Below are 19,674 nucleotides of genomic sequence, written 5' to 3'. Positions count from 1 at the left end.
TATCATTATATAGATCTATTAAATTTAAAAGATGAAAAAATACTTGAGACTAAGATTGATTTTGTAATATTTTAGGCCAATAAAAGTATGGCAAAAGTGCCAAAACTTGGCACAGAAGACACTTTAATATCAAAAGTTACAAAAGATACACATAAGTGTCACTTTAAAAAAAAAAAAATTGAGATATTTGAGTGTCAAGTCCGGCAAAGGCTTCCAGAAATCCTACATGATAATTTTTTAATAATTTAACTTGCTTACATGACTCGCCAAATAGTTAAGTCAGCAAATAAGAGCCAAAAACCACTGGGGGTTCACCCCAGTGGCCACCCTTCCAACATGGAAGGGGGAGGTGAGGGGTTCAAATCCCCACCTTCTCAAGGGAGGATGGGGTAGGGACGCGTAAGTTTCGAGAGTGGGTTGCGACTCCCACGCCCTGCAAGAGGCAGGGCACAAGTTTGCGAATGAGTGTAGAGTAGGAATAGAGTAGGACTGACCAAAAAAAAAAAAAAAAAAAGAGCCAAATTGCCATCATTTTGCCTCTTATGTGAATTTAAATATAAATATTATTTAAATTACATTTAAAAATTTAAAAAGAAAAAAAAAGTTGCGAAGGCATTGGGCAAGGGCTATGCAAGACCAAGGGCCACGACGGTGGGGAAGCGGTGGCGAGGGCTTGCATAACCCTCCCCCAATGCCTTTAGCAACTTCTTCTTCTTCCATTTTTTTGTTAAAATTATGTGGTGGTAAATTTAATTTAATTTAATTAATATTAAAATTCAAATTCAAATTCAAATTCGAGGCAAAACGATGTCCTTTTGGGCATATTTAGTCATGTCAACATATAAAATGATGTCATTTTCGACTTATGTAACCACATAATGTCTCACCGTAAAAACGTTGTGGCAGCATTTTGGTTTAATTTTCTCACCAATGACACTTATTAATTTATCCATTTATTCCGATTTTGGCACTAAAGTGTACATTTATTGAATTTTTGCACTTAAATGTCATTTTGTACCAAGTTTTGGCACTCTACGCGTCCGCATCTCATTTTAGGCCTAACACATCTTCATTTACAAGATTTGATCAATTGGGTAAATTTTCTTCTCTACTAATTCTTTATTTTTATTTTTGTTCTTTTCTTTGCTTCATTTGTTTTATGCATAATTGATTTCGTTTATCTTAATTTTAAGTCACTAGAGAGTTTTTCTAAAGTAATCTCATTTTGGCGAAAGGATTGAGAAGCCAAAAGTGATTTTGTTATTAATTACAAAGCCAATGCCTCAAGTGTTTTTTCATCTTTTAAATTTAATAGATTTATATAATAACAAAATGATTTCTTTTTAATAGGTGATGATATTTTTTTACTTGTGATATTTATATTTTAGTATCTAATTTTTTTTTAATTATATTCAGGAAAAATGATCATGTAAGTCCTCTTAGGATTTTATCTCCCAATTTAAGTTTGCAATAAAAAGAATAATCTTTAAAAGAAAATGGGTGAGATGAAACCAATTGAAAAAGTCAACTAGTTTCATCACAAAAATGAGCGATCTTTAGTTGACCGTCACTCTCACTTGATGGAGACGGTCAGCTAAGCCGCATTCATGAATATATGTTGCCTAATAAGGAGGATGGTTAGCTAAGCCACACTCATGAATATAGATTGCCTAATATCTTTCATTTGAGAAAATGCTTATTTGACCGTCTCCATCAAGTGACGGAGTGACAGTTAGCATTAGGACCATTCATTTTGTGAGAAAACCGGTTGACTTTTTCAACCGGTTCCCTCTCACCCAATTTTTATTTTTTTATTTATATGTTTTTTTTTATTACAAGTGTAAATTGAGAAATAAAATCCTAAGAGAGCCCCCATAAACAATTTTCATGAATATGATAGAAATAAATTAGATATGTGTTAAGTAGAGTCTTTGAAGTAAACTAAGTGTTTTATTAAAACTTTTAATATCTTTCTAAACACTTCTTCTTCTCCAACCTGAACTAAAAATCATAGTAGTTTTCTACTGAAAGGTTATTCTTGAAGGGCTTGAACAAGAGGTTCGCCTATTGTGGGAAGGCATACTTACAAAAAACTAACTCAATCTTCTCTGATTCTAAACCTATGTCCATTCATGGTATCAAGCAAAAAATATTATCACCTACTAAAAAGAAATTGTGAATATCATTATATAGATCTATTAAATTTAAAAGATGAAGTAATGTTTTAGGCCGGCAAAAATAGAAGTGCCAAAACTTGGCATGGGGACATTTAAGTGACAAAAGTTATAAGAGATACACATAATTGTTACTTTTTTTGAAAATTGAGACATATGAGTGCCAAGTCCAGCGAAGGCTCTCGAAAATTCTACATGACTTTTGTTTAATAATATAACTCATTTACATGACTTGCTGGAGAGTTGAGTCAGCAAAAAGAAAAGCCTAAACAACATCGTTTTGCCTTTTATTTGAATTTTAATATGTAGAAGGCATTGGGCGAGGGCTATGCAAGCGCAAGTGCCGGCGACGGTAGGGAGGCGGCAATGAGGACTTGCATAGCCCTTGCTCAATGCCTTCTACAACTTCTTCTTCTTCCTTTTTTTGTTAAAATAATTTGGTTGTAAATTTAATTTAATTAGTGTATATTAAAATTCAAATCCAATTTAAAACGACGTCGTTTTTTTGCTTATCTAGCCATGTCAACATGCAAAATGACGTTATTTTCGACTTATGTAGTCGCATCATGTCTTGTCGAAAAAATACCATGTTAGTATTTTGATAGGATTTTCTTGCCATTGGTAGTTAACCAATCCATTTCATTCACATTTTGATACTTAAGTGTATTTTTCTTAATTTTTAATACTTAAATGTCCCTCCATGCCAAGTTTTGGCACTCTAGGTATCTGCGTCTCATTTTAGGCCTAACACATCTTTGTCTACAAGATTTAGATCAATGGGGTAAATTTTCTTCTCTACTAATTCATTATTCTTATTTTGTTCTTTTCTTTACTTCATTCGTTTTACGCATAATCATGTTCATTGGTCTTAATTTTGGCTCACTAGAGAGTCCCTCTAAAACAATTTGATTTTGGCAAAAGGACTGAGAAGCTAACAATGGTTTTATTATTAATTAGAAAGCCAACGTCTCAAGTGTTTTTCATCTTTTAAATTTAATAGATCTATATAATGACATTGATGATTTCTTTTTGATACGTGATAATATTTGTTTTCTTGTAATTATTTATATTTTAGTATCTAATTTATTTTTTATCATATTCATGAAAATTGATTGTGTGCGTCCTCTTAGGATTTTATCTCTTAATTTAAGCTTCGAGTAAAAAAAAAAAAAAAAAAAATTGGGTGACTGGTTGAACCAGTTTCATCATAAAATGAGTGGTCATTAGTTGATTGTCACTTAGTCACTGGATGGAGGATGTAAGCTACACTGCACTCTTGGGATAATTATTTTAAAAAAAAATCTTAAATTTATTATATGAGTATCAATTTAATTTTAAACTTTTTAATTTAGTCATTTTATTCATAAACATTTTGATCAATTACCAATATAATCCTTCTGGCAATTTTGGCAAAAAAATCACTAACACTGATGCTAATGGTCCTATTTGGCATAGCTGGTGACGACAAGTTTTCACATGCACAATTTTTTCCATTCTAAAATTTTTCTGAATTTTTTTATCGATTTTTCAATTTTTCCCTTCTTTTTTTCCACTATAACCGGCAAGGGTGGCTGACACCCTTGTTGACCATGGAGCAAGATGATCCTCTCCTAGATTTGGCGAGGGCTTGGTTGAGAGCTACGATCCTAGCTAGTCACAATGAAAAATCTAACAAAATAAAAAAAAAATTCAAGATATTCTTAAAAATTATAAAAATTGTTCTTACTAGTGCCGATAATGTACATAGGATGGCTAACATCCACACTAGTATTTCTGGCTAAACCTAAGCGAAATCACTAGTAGTTATTAAAAGGTTTTGAACTAGATTAACTAAATTAAAATATTTATAATTGAATTGATATTTATATAATATGATTAAGTTTTTGTAATAATTTCCCTGCCACCACTATCTGCAGTCTCCAATCAACAAAGCGGCCTTCCATCAATTCACGTCCTCATCTCGTTCTCTTGCCCCCATCCATAGTCCATACTCCAGGACCGTGCATGTGCATTATAATTCTCGAATCTCTCCCGAAACTATCGTCGTACATTATGGAGTCCTCAATCATCTTGTAGAGCTCTTTTTTCTTTTCTTTTTTCGGTCGTATATCTTGTAGAGCTGAGGATGAGATTATTGTCTCGTAGTCCATCAAGGAGATCCCACCTTCATTTTGGTCAAAATAGGGCTTACAAACGTTATTAGTCCGAACCATACAAATTAGACATTCTCAGCATCTTTAATTTCTTGGCTTCCCGCTATAGAGATTCATTTGTATAAGACGTTTCTGCAAACTGGCGAGACCAACACACCCCATAATATCTTCGGAAGGCCAGTCAACTTGGATAGAATTAGCTGGACATGCCCATTTAGGGTCCATCTAGTAACGCTTATATTATGGGAAATAATCTCTCTTTAGAAATAGTAATTTTCTATTTCTATTCTCCGGAATAATTTCTTAGAAAAAATGTCTTTGGTAATTATACAAATTTTTTATTCTTGGAATGGAAAAAAAAAAAAAAAAAAGCATTTAATATGATTCATAATTTTTTTTTCTCATGTAAAATTTTTTTATTTTTTTCTTATTCTTCCTTATCTCCTCGAGAATAATAAGTTACTTTTTTCTACTTCTTATCTCTATTCCAAATTTATTCCCCGACTACTTTTATATTCCGAAGAATAAAAAAATTAATTGGCATTACTAAATGAATTTCTATTTTTATTTTCATTTTTTTTTTTTTCCGAGAAACAAAAGAATAGAATTTAGGAGAAATAGAAACATTACAAATAGGACCTAAACCATATCAATGTAAAGATACGCAACTGCGAAAGTTGCCACAATTCAACAAATCCATCTCTTAATTGAGCACATTATGCTCCTAACAATGGCACTCATAAGAAAGATATGCATGACTGGCTGTAAATAGGATCCTGCTGTACAATGATTTCGACCCCATCTATGACCCCCTGGCTTGAAAACGCTCGGTAAAACAATCATAAATCAACATAACGGCATCTCTAAATATAACTTGAAAAGAAAGTGACTTGTGATCTAAACCACCTCACATCGATTTACAACATCAAAACCGCTCCGTTAAACTGTTACAATTGACAACACTTTGTATTATTTAACAACATGAACGGATTCCCTGACAGTTCATGACCCGGACGGAGGTACTGTACCCTGGCCTGGAGGACTAGTATAGACACACCAACAATCCCCCTGTTCCCAGGATGATTGAAAAGGAAGGGGAGATCTCAGTCTTGAAGTTTCCGCATTTACGAGACTCAAATTGGAAGAGAAACATGTATGAGAGAAGAAACGCAGTTGCGCAAAGAAGCATTTTAACTTCAGCATAATCATCTAATCGTTCAGGGAGGCGGAGTGATGGCAATAAGCAAATCTCATCAGCTGAACTATCATCGGATATAACAGAACATTGTTTCTCCACTCTCAAGCACCTTTAATTGCACTCGAAGTGCACATCTCGCAAGATGAAGACACGAGTCATGCATGCTGATGCCCTTCAGCTTCTTCCTCAAAGATCAAACATAATCATCACATTAAAAAGACATAAAAGTCACTGGAGCAGCTTCTGTCTAGTCTCTACACAATGTAAAATTCAACCCCTCAAGAAACATACATTCAGTAGTAGGGACTGTATCGCATTGACGTTCTAAACCTTGGAATTTTCCTGCAGAGATAAGATATTTGCAAAACATTTAGTATCTATAGTGGAGTGCGTGACCCATTAAAAACATGCAGAGATATAAGCAGTATACCCATATCCATACGGAGGATAAAATGGAGGCATGTAAGGACCCCTGAACCGGCCTCCCATGAAAGGGTTAGGCCGACGAGGACGATATTGCTTCATCCCAGGTACATTGGTTCGTTTTGCAGTTACCTATAATGAAAACCATTTAACTCTTTCACTGAAGTTCACAGGGGAAAAAAGAAATAAATTGGTAAAAAATCAGCCTCAAGGACCCAATAAAAGGGGTTGACTGTAATGGCCTTCACTATTTGTAGTGCACCCATGTGTGTCTTGTTTCTGTAGAAACCGCCCTCCCCCCCAAAACCAAAGATAAAATGCATAGAAGAGGAGACAACCAAAACAGAATTTCTGCACCTTTAATTGACGACCATGAAGTTCAGATTCATTCAGAAGGAGAGCCTCTTGAACAGCCTCCGGCTCAAGGAATTCTACATAAGCATATCCCTTTGGTTGGCCATACTTGTCAGTACGTATGGTGACTCTATTCACAGTCCCACACGATTGAAAATGCTGCTGCACTTCCTCAGGAGTACATGAGTAGTCGACCTGCAATAAGAAGACATTGCCAGATGTAAGCTCAGGCTCAACTTTTTAAGCAATATGTGGATCAATTAATCAAATAGCCAGGTTACTTTGCACAAGTCATATCAATAGACAAAACATACTGCTCCGCTAGCGAATCAGAGACCAGTGAAATCAATTTGAACTTCTAAACGTGTTTCAGACAATCTCATCAGGAGCAAACAGATACTACTCAAAAGTATCCATGATGGGGAGGTTGGTGATCAATTTCCTAGGAAATAGAAGCCCACACTGTTGAATAGAGAATTTGACCACCACAAACAAACTCTTTCCCTCCCTTGGTGAAGTGTGACACCATGACTGATATGCAAAACGGCTGTATCGAGACAAATGTAAAACTGTTCAATCTCAATTGGCTGATTTAGATGTATTTATAGTTTCCCCCTTTATCCTTCCTCTTTTAGGCAGCAGTGAACATTTGCATTTAACAACACCGAAGAATATGCTCAATTGACAGTTCTTATTAATAAAGCAGATTAAAAGAAGGTAGACAGCAATCTCAACATCAGTGGAGGTAAGCTGTAGGCCCTTAAGTAGCAAGTGCAAACGCATGTATTAACAAAGGGAATTCAAACAATGCAACCAATAAGAATCAATAAGAAGAGCTCACATTGCCCACGAAGATTGATCGAGAATCAATTTCTTCTTTATTTGCTTGACTTGCAGCTGCATTAGCAGGATCTAGTTGCAAAAGAAACAAAGAAGAGGGAAGTTGGATAGGGAATCACAAACTACGTTTCACAAGTACGACAACCAGTAAGAAAAAAACTCATCGTAGTAGAATACTACCAAGATTGAAAAATCAACTTGCATTTGCACTGTCAATAATTTTGTTTTATCAAAGAATCTCTTCTTGTGAGATCAATGCAGTAATGCACCATAACAATTAGTCCTAGAACTAATTAAAAACCAAGAACTACATTTGCAAGCACAACAACCAATTAAAAGAATCGTAGTAGACACACTGCCAAAGATGAGGTAAAAAGTTCAACTTGCTTTAGCACTATAAGTAGTACCATCGTATTAGACAGCAGCTAGTGTGAGATGACTACATAGGCAATAATGAACCATCACTAATAGTTTTGCCGCTGCTAAGACCTGAGGTCAAATATGTCCTGCCTCACCCACTCAAAACCCAATATCACAGAACAATACAAGGTGACACACCTACTCAACCTTTAAAGGTAAACAAAGATCATCATATCCAGAAGAAACGAGAGAAAATCTAACACCAGCGACTGTACTAGGCCTACAGCTCGTGCATGTATAATTGCAAAATTATTCCTCTTTAGCACCAGCCAACCACCTTTACATCTATCGATCAGTCAGGAAAGTGAACATTCTACTAACAGTCATCAACATGTTCACCTTCTTTCAGTAATAATTGGCAATCCACATGGGAAAGATAACAGCCTTTTCCATCAAATTCAAGAAAATCCCCAAATTTGAATCTGTAGTGGACCATGCATTGTATGCATTAGGCTTGCGAAGCAGATAACTTTAATGGACATAGATCCTGGATAAATTGATAAATTCACCAAAGTTTCGAATTATGACATAAATCAACAAAAAGCAAGCGAAGAACGAAATGCAAGTATTCGCAGCCGCTTTCTGTCTTCCGCATGATGCATGAACCCCAGTACCATAAGTCAGACTCTCTGAATACACCCTCTCCGGACAGGATCCAATCCCAACAATGGTACAATTCAAAATTCCACTCAAGACAGGTCATTTTTCCACTACCGCGAGATGAATGACACGTATTAAAAACACGAGAATCACACAGCGAACGAAACGGCCGTAAACCCATGAAAGGAAAGCCCGAAAGGAAGGACCTTGGACGGAACCCATCTCTCTCTCGACTTTGGCCTGCATCTCGCGCAGAGCGGCGGCTTCGTCCTCCATCTCCTTCAGTCGCTTCTTCATGTCGTCCAGCTCCTGCGCCATTCACAACCGCGAATCGATTCAGCTAGGGCACCGATCACGTAAAAAGCTCGAGCCGTCGCGAGAAAACCGAACCGAACCGAACCGAAAACAGATTGGCCGCGCGACGCGGGAGATCGGAGTGCAACAGAACGCAAGGGAAGAAAATCCGTACCGCTTCGCCGGAGTCGGCCGGAGACATCTCGACGTCCCCTTCCTTCATCGGGCCGCCGTCCCTCTCTCTCTCTCTTTCTCTCTCTCTCTCCCTCTCTGGGACAGCGCCAGCCCGGTTCTCGTCGGGAGGGAAGAGAGACGATGGAAGAGGCGAGCCGAGCCGCGACTTATGGGCTTTTTCCTTTTCCTTTTCGGCCGGTGCGTGCTGATGGCCCGAGCCCTACGATATGTCCTCCACGTCAGCCTCTGTTATTTCATTTTCCGTTTCCAAAACTTTCTTCCTTCTTTCCTTAAATTTTGTCACTCGCTCCCTTTCTTACTTTTGACTCTTGAGCAACGTGACCAAAATCACATTTGAGTACCTAAATTGTTTACCAATGTCAATGTTGGCATTTCAAATTATCAAAGCGCAAAGTATATATGAAGCGAATCCAAAAGGCCTCTGAGATATGAAATATATTTTACTTATACCATTATTTAAATTTCTTGAGTCAAAAGCGCAATTTCAATTTATTTTTCTGTTTCAAATTGTGCCACTATTTGTTTACGAATTTTTTTCTAAGAAAATTTTTCTCAGTTTTTGGCATTTAGATTGTTTACGAAAATAAGTTAATGGTAAATCTTTTCCTAATCAACAGAAAATTTATGCCTAGATTCAAAAAATAATTTTCTCTTTAAAAATATATATATATGACTAGACATGAGTACTTAGACTAGAGACTTTATATTTAGGAATGAGAGTTCCAACACTTGTTCATAGGGTCCTTGGTAGCGAGTTTAAGTCCACCAAGACTAGGCCTAAATACAAAGAGGTCAAATCAACAACCCCAATATCCATGCCCATATCCCCAATACTCGTGCTTGGTTTCATAGAAGCTAGACCCATGATCCTGTGCCTGGGCCTAGGTATATCAATGCCAAGCTTGAGACCGTGGTGCCCACGCGCAAGTTCATTAAGGCCCAACTCCCATGCTAGGGTCTTGGGCCTGACCTCCGTGAACCAAGGTTGGACCCTAGCCTGGCTTTTGTGGACCTAGGCACGATCATCACCAAGGTGCCCATGCTTGGCTCATCGATGCCCATGCTCGGGTCCCCAAGATCCACTGGTGTTGGACTTGAATGTCAATGCCCATGCCCCCATCCCCCAATTACCCATACTCAAATCATTAACACTAGAATAGTACATGTTTATTAGCGGATTTTTCTTTCTAAACGACAAAAAATGAATTTCAATTCATTTTCAAATTTGATCAAATACTAAAAAATATTTTTCAAGAAAATGACTTGTTGAAAAACATTTCTCATAAAATGTGAAATTTTTTATGAAAAAAAACGAAGTCAAAGGGAAACTTTTTTTTTCCACATAATTAATTTTCTATTTTTAGGTTTCAGCATATGATCATCAATGACCTTCCGCAACTCAAGTTGGAGGAACACGTGAACTCGAGTTTTACATTTATAGACATACTTTCAAGTGACACTTAGATACGTTTATTTCACTGCAAAATTCATGATATAGGAGAATATTTTCCGCGAAAATCATTTTAAAGAAAAATTGTTAGTTTTCATTTATTTAGTAGTTTAGGAAAAGTGATTTCCTTCCTGCAAGAAGGGAAGTCATTTTCCCCTAATCTAAGCTTTTTGTTTTCAATCCACAGAAAAAGTTTTTTATAGATCAATTAGTTTTTCATCATTCAAATATCGGAAAGTCCGAAAATAAATTCTCCGAAAACAGTTTTCTTTCAAACAATCAAAACTTAAAATTGCGAAGCATGATGTCACAACTCTCAATCTCATTCTGTAGCACCAACTTGTAGGGATAGTACTGCATCAAATAGCCATCTAAGCACGTTTGGCTTTCATAGGTAAAATTTACATGGTTGTTTCTGTTAATTAACACGCTCTCATGCTTTCCTCTATATAGGGGATTAGCAACCCTACTAATCACTTGTCATCATGCTGGCAATAAATTAATCATCACCGAGTACAGTGTTATCAGAAGGATTCACCAGGACCTGTTTGGTTTGCTCGGGGGTCAAAGAAGTGCAACCAACTATGGCAGGCTTGACCACTTCAGTGCCCTTGACAATGGCCAAGAACATGACTCTATACAGAATCACCATCCCAATCAAAACTACAAGATCAAACCACTTGGAGTACTCCATGTCCATCTGCCAGAACTTTGTCAGGGCCTCCTCGCCACTGATAAAAGATGCCTTGTGTCCAGGTTGACTAGGAAACTTCAGTCCCTTGAACTCATTCTTGAACAATCCCTCATAAGCATATCTGTGAAAGGCAATGTAGTACAAAGGGTATTTCCAGATTACGAGTGGGAGATCATTCGGTAGCCTGAAGAATCCTCCTCCTAAGATCATTAGTGCCTGGATTCCCGCCCCCGTGATGATGCCCATTAGGAAAGTCGGTACGATGCTCGCCACTGTCATCATCAGGCTCTCCACCAACATCATGCAAGTGAACAACACTGCGACAAAGAACAAGAAGTGTTCCCATCCTCTCTGGAGTCCCGTGAGATAGTATGCAATTGCTCCGGGGATCAGGGAGATCAGCAACAGATATGGTACGGAGGAGAGCGTGTTCGCGATCATGAATGACCCAGTTCCATAGTGCCCGTTCAATCTTTCTCGTGCAAATACCTGAAACAGTTCAAAGCCGAGAAGATTGAGATGGGAAAATAAGTATTAGTTAAAGTGGGTGTTTTACATATGTATGGATGAGCATTATTTGGAGTCAAGAATAAGACCTTCATGTCCTCCACAAAAGAAGGAAAGCCACCTATCGCCATGAAAGTCAGGAATGAAGCAACGAAAACAAGGAATGATCCTCTAGCCTGTAAATGTCAATGACAAAAATTGTGAATTCTCCTCTTCCCAGAGATTAAACACTATGTATATACTTTCGGTTTTCCCCACCATCTGGAGAGTACAAATATGTAGACCCTCTACTTAGCATATACCTGAATTGAGCTATAAGTAGATCCAATGTTATTGTATATGGTTCCGAGACCGAAGGCCACAATTATATAAACGGCTAAACGCAACCAGTAGTAGCCTCGATCACGGGACATGTTCACTGAAGATCTTCTAGTTAGAACAAGACACTGTGTCAAAAAATTTGCATGGCTTCCCCCTTTCGCTGGTGCTCCGTGACCCTGAGAACAGTTGGAGGAAAAGCGATGGGGGATCATTCTAAAGCGTATTTTATGTGAAGCATAGCCAGAATATGTCTTATTACCGAAACACGTACTTGTTTATTAATTTTGGCTACTTCTCCCAGAACTACTTTACAGTTTGGAGATGATCTGTATGATTTTACAAGAGTGTTGATCACTTCCTCCGTGGAAATTTTTCCGGTTGCACCTTGTTCAATATCCTGGCAAAGTTAAGTCACAAGATTCTTATAGCTACTAGTAATAATTATTTCCCAACAGATAGGACATAAAAATTGAAGGCATTTTATTGAAGGATAGGCTCTCACCACATCAAAATCCTTATTTATGGTTTTCAAGAAGTGATCTGATGGATTTTGGAGAGACGGGCAGGGGTAACCATTCAACGCGAAAAACTGCAACAATGGAAAGCAAGAGGTCAAACTGAAGTATAGATATAGATGTTTAAATTACCTCCAAATTAGTGAATACATGTAAATGCTCACCTCCGTAGCTGCAGAAGCAGGTCCAAAGTACACTGTTCTACCTGAAGAGAGAAGGCAAAGATTGTGGAAAAGCTGGAATACTTCACTACTGGGCTGATGAATTGATGCAATTATAAGTCTTCTGATTCCATCTCTTTGGCCCAAGCTGGCAATTCTGCTCATGACATAATAGGATGCCGCGCTGTCGAGTCCACTGGTAGGTTCGTCAAGGAAGAGAAGCTTCGGGCGGGTGACAATTTCCAGGCAAATGCTAACTCTTCTCTTCTGACCACCACTTAGTCCTTTGGTCCCCCAGCCTCCAATTCTTGTGTCCATGGCATCTTGCAGTCCCATTTCCTTTATTGCCGTTTCTGCTCTTTCCCTCTTCTCAGATATTGGTATGTAGTCTGGCAACTGCAGCTGAGCTGTGTAGTAAACAGCTTCTCTCACAGTTAGCGTTGCTATCAACACGTCGTCTTGCATCACATAAGCCTGAATTCATAAGAATATAGAACCCTGATAAGTGATGAGAAGACAGCTCCTGATCATTCACCATTGAATATAAGATCAACTCAAAAAACAGGATAGTTGACTTAGGTTCAATTATGTATGTGAAGTTACAAATTATTTCGTTGAAACTGGAGAAATGAAGGATTTGAGGATGAAAGAGAAATATTTTCAGATACTACACTTACTGAAGTTCCATAAGCCAGAGCTTGTTTGTGGCCATTGACTAGAATGTCTCCTGTTTGCCTTGTGTTTGAACTCAATCTTCCTGTCACGCAAGTTCGAAAAGTTGAAATGCACGAAAAATGGAAGCCCCTTAGGCAGACGACTGTGGTCTTGAACATAAACTAAACTCACAAATCGAATGTTCTCTTTTAATTAGTTAACAACAGAGGTACACCTGAATAAATTGTTGTTGGTGATTAGCGATGCAGACTATACATGCACTGAAGTCAGTATGTTATTGTTTCTGTCTGTTCTTGTCATAGGAATGTTTTTACAAGGTTGCTTTTGTCTCATGCAAAATGGCTTAGCCGGAAATTGCTAGTAATCAATTTACCAGCAAGTGCGTCAAGGAGAGTGGACTTGCCACAACCAGAAGGCCCCATGATGGCCAACAGCTCTCCTGGCCGGGCATAACCGGTGACGCCTTGAAGTATCGGTTTCACCCCTTTGCTCTTGTTGGACACCATCACCCACACATCCTCCCATGTCAGAGTAACATCATTTCTTGGCTCTTTTGGTTCATCAGGATCATGAGTTTGGAGTTCAACCTCATGAACTCTGCAATGATAGTCTCGATCGGCGCTTGTCGTATCCATTCCCGTTTTTATCCTGGCAGATGCTGCTTCTATTTCCATGCTATGGCTGATCTCTGTAGAATGCATGGCCAAGTAAGTAGAAAGGAATGGATCTACGAAAGGCTACGAGTTGTGAAGACATGCGACGAAGGGAGGGTTTTATAAGTGAATGACGCTGACACAATTACATGACCACGTTGGCGTTTCGAGGACGTACTGTGTTTCTCGTGACTGAGGAGGTAGATATCTTGCTAACTCATTGGAATCATGTGGTCGAGAAGCCAAGTCTGGATAGTCCAGCTACAAAGGTCATTTTCTTTTGTCACTCATTTTCTTTACACGCGAATGGAAACAAGCGGCAGCCCATCAAGGAAACGCCAGAAAATACCCGCCATCTATAGGTAAAAAGAACGTCGGGCCAAATTTCTTATTCTCAATAATTTGAATATTCAATGGTGACTCGCACGCACGTGTGTGGTTGTAAATTTTTGAAATTATCAAAATCCGTGAAATTATCAAAATTCGACTTATTTCCTACGACGGTGAAAAGATATGGTGGACGCATGCGGCCAGCTCAAGGGAGATCGCAGTCGTCTCGATTGACATCGTTTGGTTGCATTAGCAGATAAAAAAAATCAAAGAAAAGGACGCAGACGATACGACATCACTCCCTCGACATTCCTCGTTCTTTCTTGAAGCTAAATGCCATTAGCCCGCGTGGAAAACGCTGTTTCTGTCCGGAAACGCATTGCCACTAGAAGTCTGGCACGCCTACCTCGTCCCGGTGAAGGACAAGAGAGACGATTGATACGTTTAGAAGAGAAAAATCTTCACTCGATTCGATTCGGAGAAGATATTCCGACACTTCCTTCTGAACCGGATGATCGGTCGAGAGAGTTCCTGAATAATGAAAACGTGAAACTAGTCAGAAGCCGTTGTCATAGGCGGCTCGGTTGATCTCATCATGAAAAATTTCCTAAAATCTGGGAAAGTCAGATGATTGTTTGTGTATTCGAAGAGATGATCTTCTTCACCCCAAGATCCGTCGATCGCATGAGAAATGGGAGCTTTCGATAATTCTTCTCCCCAGATTCATCAACTTCTATGTTAATGCTTCGTTAGTCAACTTATGAAGCAATGTTCAGAAAAGCTGCCGGCGATAAGAAAAAGTCATGGTGCTCAAGTCAGAAAGTTGGACTTGGATCTGGCCCAGCTTTTTCCTTTGATGTCGCCTCGATTATCGCTTGATCATCCGTGTGTTTCTATAATACTGAGGAGTTACAATTGTACACGGAAAAATCTGCGTCCCGATTTTCCTTTTCGCTGTTCAGTCTGATGTGAAGGACAGCACGTGACCCACTAATTTCTTCGCCAGGTAACGCCAACCAAACTTTGACAATTCAGACGGAGAAGCTTAAGCGCGCGCATAATAACCATTATATTCCAGAAATAGTTTTTGAAACAGAAATAAATTTTTCTATTTCTATTTCTAGAAGAGTTTCTAAGCAAAAATAATCGTTTGATAACGACACAAAATTTCTACTCTAAAAATAGAAATTCGTTTGATAACAATACAAAATTTATTTCTTTCGGACGACGGCGGCAACGATCGACGACCTTTAATATAAAAAATAAAAATGATTTAGTAACAAAAAAAAAGAATAAAATAAAATAAATCATAAAAAATAAAATAAAAATATCCTTAAAAATAAATTTATTTTATTTTATTTTATTTTATTTTATTTTATTTTATTTTACGAATAAATTTATTTTAAAATGAATAAAAAATAAAAATAAAAATAAATTTATTTGGCAAAACACTCAAGGAAAATAAAAATAATTTATTTTTAATAAATTTATTTTTAATAAACTAAAAATAAAATGATAAATAAAAATAATTTATTTATTTTTAATAAATTTATTTTAATTTTTTAATTGAATAAAATGAATATATTTATTTTTATTTATTTTTATTTTTAATAAAATGAGGAGAGGCGGAGGAGGAGGAGGCAAAGACATAGAGGAGATGAGGGAGGACTCACCGAAATTAGGGTTTAATGGGAGAAATTATTTCGATTTCTCTTTCAAAAATCAGAAGTATAAAATTTATACTTATGTTTTCTCTTCCAAATCAATTTCTGGAATATAAATCTATTCTAGAAATAGAAAAACTGAGTGGGTTTATCAAACAAATTTCTATTCCGAAAATAGGTGCGGAATAGAAAAATTATTTCGGAATATAAATTTTGGTTATCATACACCCCCAATGAGTCGGGACGGCACTTATTGCAAAAATATTCATAAATGGATCGGCGAGGCTCAACTGCAACGGTCGGCATTCAACATATTAAATTTCTAGCAATTCCAGACCAAAAAAAAAAAAAAAATCTAGCAATTCATAGCTTGTCCACCAACAATTCTCGCATAAAACCAGCTTTGACCTACTACTCGTTTGATCTTATGGACGAAATGCTCTCGTTCAATATTTGATCTTCTACAGGATGTTTACAATGAGCTTAACATAAATCATACATACATAATCTCACTCTCTCAAAAAATCTCAGATTTAGATGCTATCTGCTTGTTTTTCTTGTGACATGAACTTATGAAGTTGCGATACACTTTGCTTCCTGCAGGGATTTACCGAGACTATGGGTGCGTTTGGGAAGACTTTTGGGGAAAGTCTTTGGGAAAATGCAAAGGCCTTTGAGTTGAATGTGTTTTCTAAAATGCAAATTGTGTTTGGTAAATTGTAATTTAAAAGCCCTTTGTGAAGTACCTTTGAGCGAAATGGTGTTTGGGGGACAAGGGCTTTTGTGAAAAAAAAAAAATATCAAAAGAAAAATAAAAAAAAAAAAAAATGAAAACCAAAAGGGCGGGCGGCATCCGGCGGCGGCGGCGACCCTCGGCGACCTCCGGCGACCCCGATCTGGGCCGGCGAGGTCGCGCGACGCCGTCGCGACCTCCGGCGACCTCGGATCGGGCCGGCGAGGTCGCGCGACGCCGTCGCGACCTCCGCGACCCGGATCTGGGTCGGCGAGGTCGTGCGACGCCGTCGCGACCTCCGCGACCCGGATGCGGGCCGGCGAGGTCGTGCGCCGCCTCGACCTCCAAGAACCCCGATTGGCCGTCGCGAGGCTACGCAACCCTCGCCGAGGTCGGGGGACCTCGGCGAGGGCCGCGCCCGAGGTCAGGGGACCTCGGTGACGGCCGCGCCCGGGTCGCGCGACCCCGATCGGCCGTCGCCGAGGCTACGCAACCCTCGCCCGAGGTCACGCGACCTCGGCGAGGGTAGCGCCCCGGGTCGCGCGACCTCGCCGGCGGTCGCGCGACCCAGCAAAACCCGCCGGACACCCTCGACGAAGAAGATGAACAGTACTCCTCACAATGGCAAAAAACGGAAAAACAAAAAGTTCGTAAGGATAATTTTGGAAAAAAAATAAAATGAACAGTACCCCCCCCAGTTACGAGAAAGCTGAAATGCCCAAGGCGGGGGTAGCCCCGCCTTGGGCTTTCACCTTCACAAGGCTGGCCTTCTCCAAAGGGGGCTTCAAATGTTTTTGCCAAACACCCCCACTTTAGCCTAAACATCTTTAGGGGCTCAAAGGTACTTGGCAAAGTGGTTGCCAAACGGAGCCTATCTGTTTGTACCGTGCGCAAGGCCAACATATTTTCTCCAATGATGGGCTTGAATTTCTTGATCATCTTGAGAATACCTAAGAAGATGAGTCGATACAGGAACACCATCCCCAACAAAATGGCCAGATTAGTCCTACTTGGAGCAACCCATTTCCACTAGCCACATGTCCCTCAATATATCTTCGCCGCTAATAACGCTTTCACCGATTAAGGGATTTCCCAAGAGTTAGCCCTTTGAATTCATTTTTGTACGGGCCTTGCTATGCATATCTGTGGAGAAATAGGTAATAGAGGGGATATCTACATAAGACCTTTGGAAGATCATTTGGCAAGCGAAAGAAACCGCCACCGACTATCATTAATCCTTGGATTCTGCACCTGTTATTAGTCTCATGAGGAAATTTGGCACGACAATGGCAATAATCATCATCAAGCTCTCTACCAGCATCATACAGGAAAAAAGAGTGGACGCGAAGTACGTGAAGTGCTCAAGGCTTCTCTGAAGTCCCGCGAGATAGTAAGTGATGGCTCCAGGAATTGGGGAAATTATGAGCAAGAAGGGCAGGGATGACAAGGTATTCCTAAGAGCAAAAGCACTTGTTCTGCAATGTCCATTTAATATTTCCCTCTCAATCACCTAGGCAAAGAAAAGGATCAAAAGGGAGGTAAGTCAGACTTGAATCATGAAGTCGTGTAATCTCATAAACTACTATTTCCCCACCTTCACATCCTCTACATAGGAAGAGAAACCCCCGATTGCCAGTATCATCAAGAATGAAGCAACAAACGTTAGCATTGAACCTCTGGCCTGAATTAAGCAAACAAATTACATTGTTTAGTCTATTAATATCACTAAACATAATCGCCATTTGATTGAAACTTGGTAAAAAAAAAAAAGACTAGAAACATAACCATCATCTCGAGTGCAGTGATGGAGTTTACCTGAATCGAACTATCATCAGAGCTGATGTCATAGAAAACTGTGCCTAAACCAAATCCTAAGGCGATGTATGTGGTAAAACGCAACCAGTAGTATCCTGAACCCCATGCATATTAATGAAAGACCTTCTTGTAAGGAAGCAGAATTGGGTGAAGAAGCAAGCTTGGCCCCCTTTGTCTAGTACATTCTAGTCAACCTTCTCTCTATAGATTTGATAAAAGTGCTCATCATATAACTTGTCGACATATCTCAGATATTTGTAATTGAATTTGCCTATAGGTATTAGACGATACAAAAGAGCTTACCAGCAATTTAATCACTTTCTCCGTGCTTTGCTTTCCTCCAAAACCTCGCTCAACATCCTAGTTATGAAGAAAAATTGTAGCTGTGATCAAGCTAAGCCAGATAGCGATGCTCTTAAATTGAAATTGATTGCTTGGAAAACTTCACCCTCATACCTCATCAAATCAGTGTTGATAGTCCTGTGACATCCTGATTTTTCAAATCTAATTTCAATCGAATAAATTGGGCCTTTCATCAACGTATCTATAATGCTATTCTCTGAGTCGATCACTCAAGAGATAACTAGACTATCTAGGAAAATTATTAAGGGATTTTAACGCAAGAGACTTGAGAATTCGACTAGGAATCGACTGCTCGACCGTGCTAATTTGCAAGGGTCATTACGGCACACTTAAAAATCGATCAGAAATCAGAGATAGATCGATTCGATTGAGATAGGTGATCAAAATGTGGGTGATTGAGCACTAATGTGAAACTTGAGGAGGAGAAAGATTTTTAAAGCAGAAGTTGATCCAGAGAGGGATCTTGAGTACAACCCGGATGTGGATTGAGATCCCATCCCTTTTGTGAACCTTGTCTTAGTGTAGATAGGTGTGGGCCAAGTATGCTGTGAATAGTATTGTAAATATACTATGAGTTGTGCTGTAAATAAAAGTGTGGTTGTGAATTTCAACATGAAAAATATGGCATGCTTTTCTATCTCATTGTTCTATTGTCTGGGGATTTATAATTGCTTCTGCATGCGTAATAAAAAAAAAGGGACAACGATAATTAGTCCTGAGATATCGCACTTTAAAATTGACCTGGAGAAGGATGGCCGCGTCCCCGAGGATCGGGGCATGACAAATTTACATGGGAACATTGGTTTTGGAGCAAAAGTTGGACAACGGTTGAATCTGAAAGTGTTTGAAAAATTTGGTTACCAATGCTGTGTACGAAAGTTATTTCTTTCCCTTCATGATGGTTTTGTACATGTGTAGTAAGATTGTGTGAGGGAGTGAGAAAGCAACACCATTGCAGATGGCCCACATCATTTTTGCTTCGAATTTGGAAACATTGGTTTTTAAGCAGTCTTAGGTCTGATGCAGTTGATAATGATCTTGTGGAGTAAAATATTATAAGCATACATCCTAGAGTAATTAATGTTTCCCTTAGGAATCCTGTCCTTCACTGGAAATTTGGTGACCTGTTCGTTAGACACATT

At 38.8% G+C, this 19,674-nt stretch overlaps 2 protein-coding genes and 1 pseudogene across 2 annotated transcripts; all 3 read right to left on the bottom strand.

Annotated features, from left to right (window-relative positions):
* Nucleotides 1-5,187: 5,187 nt before the first annotated feature.
* Nucleotides 5,188-8,792, bottom strand: LOC104419895 (polyadenylate-binding protein 2). Its single transcript, XM_010031725.3, has 6 exons — nt 8,632-8,792; nt 8,369-8,471; nt 7,144-7,214; nt 6,306-6,497; nt 5,956-6,080; nt 5,188-5,867 (listed from the first exon to the last, which is right to left on the bottom strand). The coding sequence occupies exons 1-6, from the start codon at nt 8,677-8,679 to the stop codon at nt 5,819-5,821; spliced, it is 588 nt and encodes a 195-aa protein (XP_010030027.1). The 5' UTR covers nt 8,680-8,792; the 3' UTR covers nt 5,188-5,818.
* Nucleotides 8,793-10,406: 1,614 nt separating this feature from the next.
* LOC104419893 (ABC transporter G family member 1) lies at nt 10,407-13,790 on the bottom strand. Its single transcript, XM_010031722.3, has 8 exons — nt 13,348-13,790; nt 12,977-13,056; nt 12,303-12,773; nt 12,126-12,212; nt 11,895-12,020; nt 11,605-11,799; nt 11,392-11,478; nt 10,407-11,284 (listed from the first exon to the last, which is right to left on the bottom strand). Exons 1-8 carry the CDS (start codon nt 13,673-13,675, stop codon nt 10,601-10,603), a joined length of 2,058 nt encoding a protein of 685 aa, XP_010030024.1. The 5' UTR covers nt 13,676-13,790; the 3' UTR covers nt 10,407-10,600.
* A 3,262-nt stretch (nt 13,791-17,052) lies between these two features.
* LOC104420847 lies at nt 17,053-18,623 on the bottom strand (annotated as a pseudogene).
* Nucleotides 18,624-19,674: the final 1,051 nt, after the last annotated feature.

Source organism: Eucalyptus grandis, chromosome 9, assembly GCF_016545825.1.
Source record: "Eucalyptus grandis isolate ANBG69807.140 chromosome 9, ASM1654582v1, whole genome shotgun sequence".
Classification (NCBI taxonomy): Eukaryota; Viridiplantae; Streptophyta; class Magnoliopsida; order Myrtales; family Myrtaceae; genus Eucalyptus; species Eucalyptus grandis.
The sequence above is the reverse complement of the archived record's forward strand: the minus strand, read 5'-3'. Positions and strand labels throughout refer to the sequence as shown.